The sequence below is a fragment of the Amphimedon queenslandica genome, unplaced genomic scaffold (assembly GCF_000090795.2).
Source record: "Amphimedon queenslandica unplaced genomic scaffold, v1.1 AMPQUscaffold_5678_Cont22356, whole genome shotgun sequence".
Taxonomy (NCBI): Eukaryota; Metazoa; Porifera; class Demospongiae; order Haplosclerida; family Niphatidae; genus Amphimedon; species Amphimedon queenslandica.
In genome coordinates, this window is record NW_003554023.1 from 1 (window position 1) to 1,723 (window position 1,723).

Sequence of the window (1,723 nt, forward strand, 5' to 3'; positions counted from 1 at the left end):
TACTGCCAATCTACAAATGGTAGCAACTATGCCTTTCTACAACTTACGATTACCTTAGGGCACCTTTTATTAGGGCTGTAAATTTCACGGATTTTGCAATTTTTGAAGATTCACGACAATTACTTCTGCAAAAAATCAAATTGATACAGTAAAAGATGGCAGACGACATAGATTTGCGAAAATTAAATCCGCAAAATAGATTTTTAGGCAATTTTGCAAAATTTACAGCCCTCAAAAAAAGCGCCTTATGGTAATTATTTTTTTCAGAGCAGTATTTTTATGCTTTTTGTTGGATGTTAGGCTCGGTCAAGAAATGTGGAGTTTTTAAGATATTACACGAGAAGATAAGAAAAGAAAAGAAATTCCAATCAGAGAGTAGCGCCTTTCGAGAGACTTTCGCTGAAGCCGTCATTCACAACAGGGACCTTGAGCAGTATTTGAATAAAGCACAGGTGGGCCCCCTCGTTTTTGTGACCCCAGTAGCAAATATTATCAACTCATTTATAGGAGATACTGACCCCGCTAAAAGTATTGAATTTATTTCGTAATATTCCCGACGAGGTAATGCAGTTTTAAAATTATTTTATTTAATTTTTATTTGATTTTATTTGTAGGATATTGTGCTCCTTGGTATGACACTGGCAGCTGGTAGACCTGAGGATCTAATAGTAACTCGTTTACTTGTCCCGCCACTTTGCATTAGACCCTCTGTTGTATCAGATACTCAAGCTGGAACGTAAGTATCATTAGTATTATGTACTTGTACATGCATGAACTGTATTCCATGCTTATTCTCACTATGCATATTTTTGAGTTATGGTCATTTTATGCAGAAACCAGTTTTTGAGAAATAAATGGGTTTTTGCTTGTCACAGATTCCATGACAATTAAACAAAAAAGGGTTTTTGATTGTCACAGATTTTTTGACAATTGAACAAAATGGGTTTTTGCTTGTCGTGGATTTTATAGCCCATGGTCTTTTCCAAAAAATGGCTCCAAAATCACCCACAATTTCTGTTAAATTTTCTGATGCATATTAATGTCCTTATGCTCTGCAGAAACTTAGATTTTCACTCACATTTTTTGTACATTGCATGTCTTTCCTTTATAATGATAATGAGATTCTCTCCTTCCCCCTCTCTCTCTCCTCCAGTACTGAAGATGACGTTACTATTAAGTTGAGGGATATTATTTTTGCTAACGATGTCATTCATCGTCATCGGACTACTGGAGCTAAAGTTGAAATGATACTAGTTAGTTCATTCTTATTCAGCAGTTCAAAGTCAAATGTATTATATCATCATTATTAGTATTAATTATGCTGCATTTACAGTGATAGGCTAATGAATAATTAATAGTCAATATTACTTCCTTTTATTACCACATCAATTACATTGTAATATGCATGTACATGTACATGCATATTAATGATTTTCATATTTTAATTAATACATGTAGTTAATGTAATGATACTTTTACTAATTGTATACTTACACTAGTATTTAATTTTATTAATATATATATTACACGTACACATTATATATTAGGAGATGTGGGATTATCTTCAGTTGCAAGTTGCTCTCTATATTAACAGTGAAGTGTCTGGCATCCCGCCTTCAATGATAGTAAGTTTAATCATTTTGCTATTAACTAATACTATTGTTGAGATAATGAAATCATCAAATTTAACCTGCCAACCTATCAATGATGTATAGTCAATTTG

At 33.0% G+C, this 1,723-nt stretch overlaps 1 protein-coding gene across 1 annotated transcript; it reads left to right on the forward strand.

Annotated features, from left to right (window-relative positions):
• Nucleotides 1-6: 6 nt before the first annotated feature.
• Nucleotides 7-1,625, forward strand: LOC100640184 (DNA-directed RNA polymerase III subunit RPC1-like; the record flags this gene model as incomplete). The annotated part of the gene is made up of 6 exons (XM_003391818.2): nucleotides 7-19; nucleotides 301-452; nucleotides 508-561; nucleotides 615-736; nucleotides 1,154-1,253; nucleotides 1,548-1,625. Coding segments are annotated over 6 exons (519 nt in total), but the record flags the coding sequence as incomplete, so codon positions are not given.
• Between the last annotated feature and the right edge of the window lie 98 nt (nucleotides 1,626-1,723).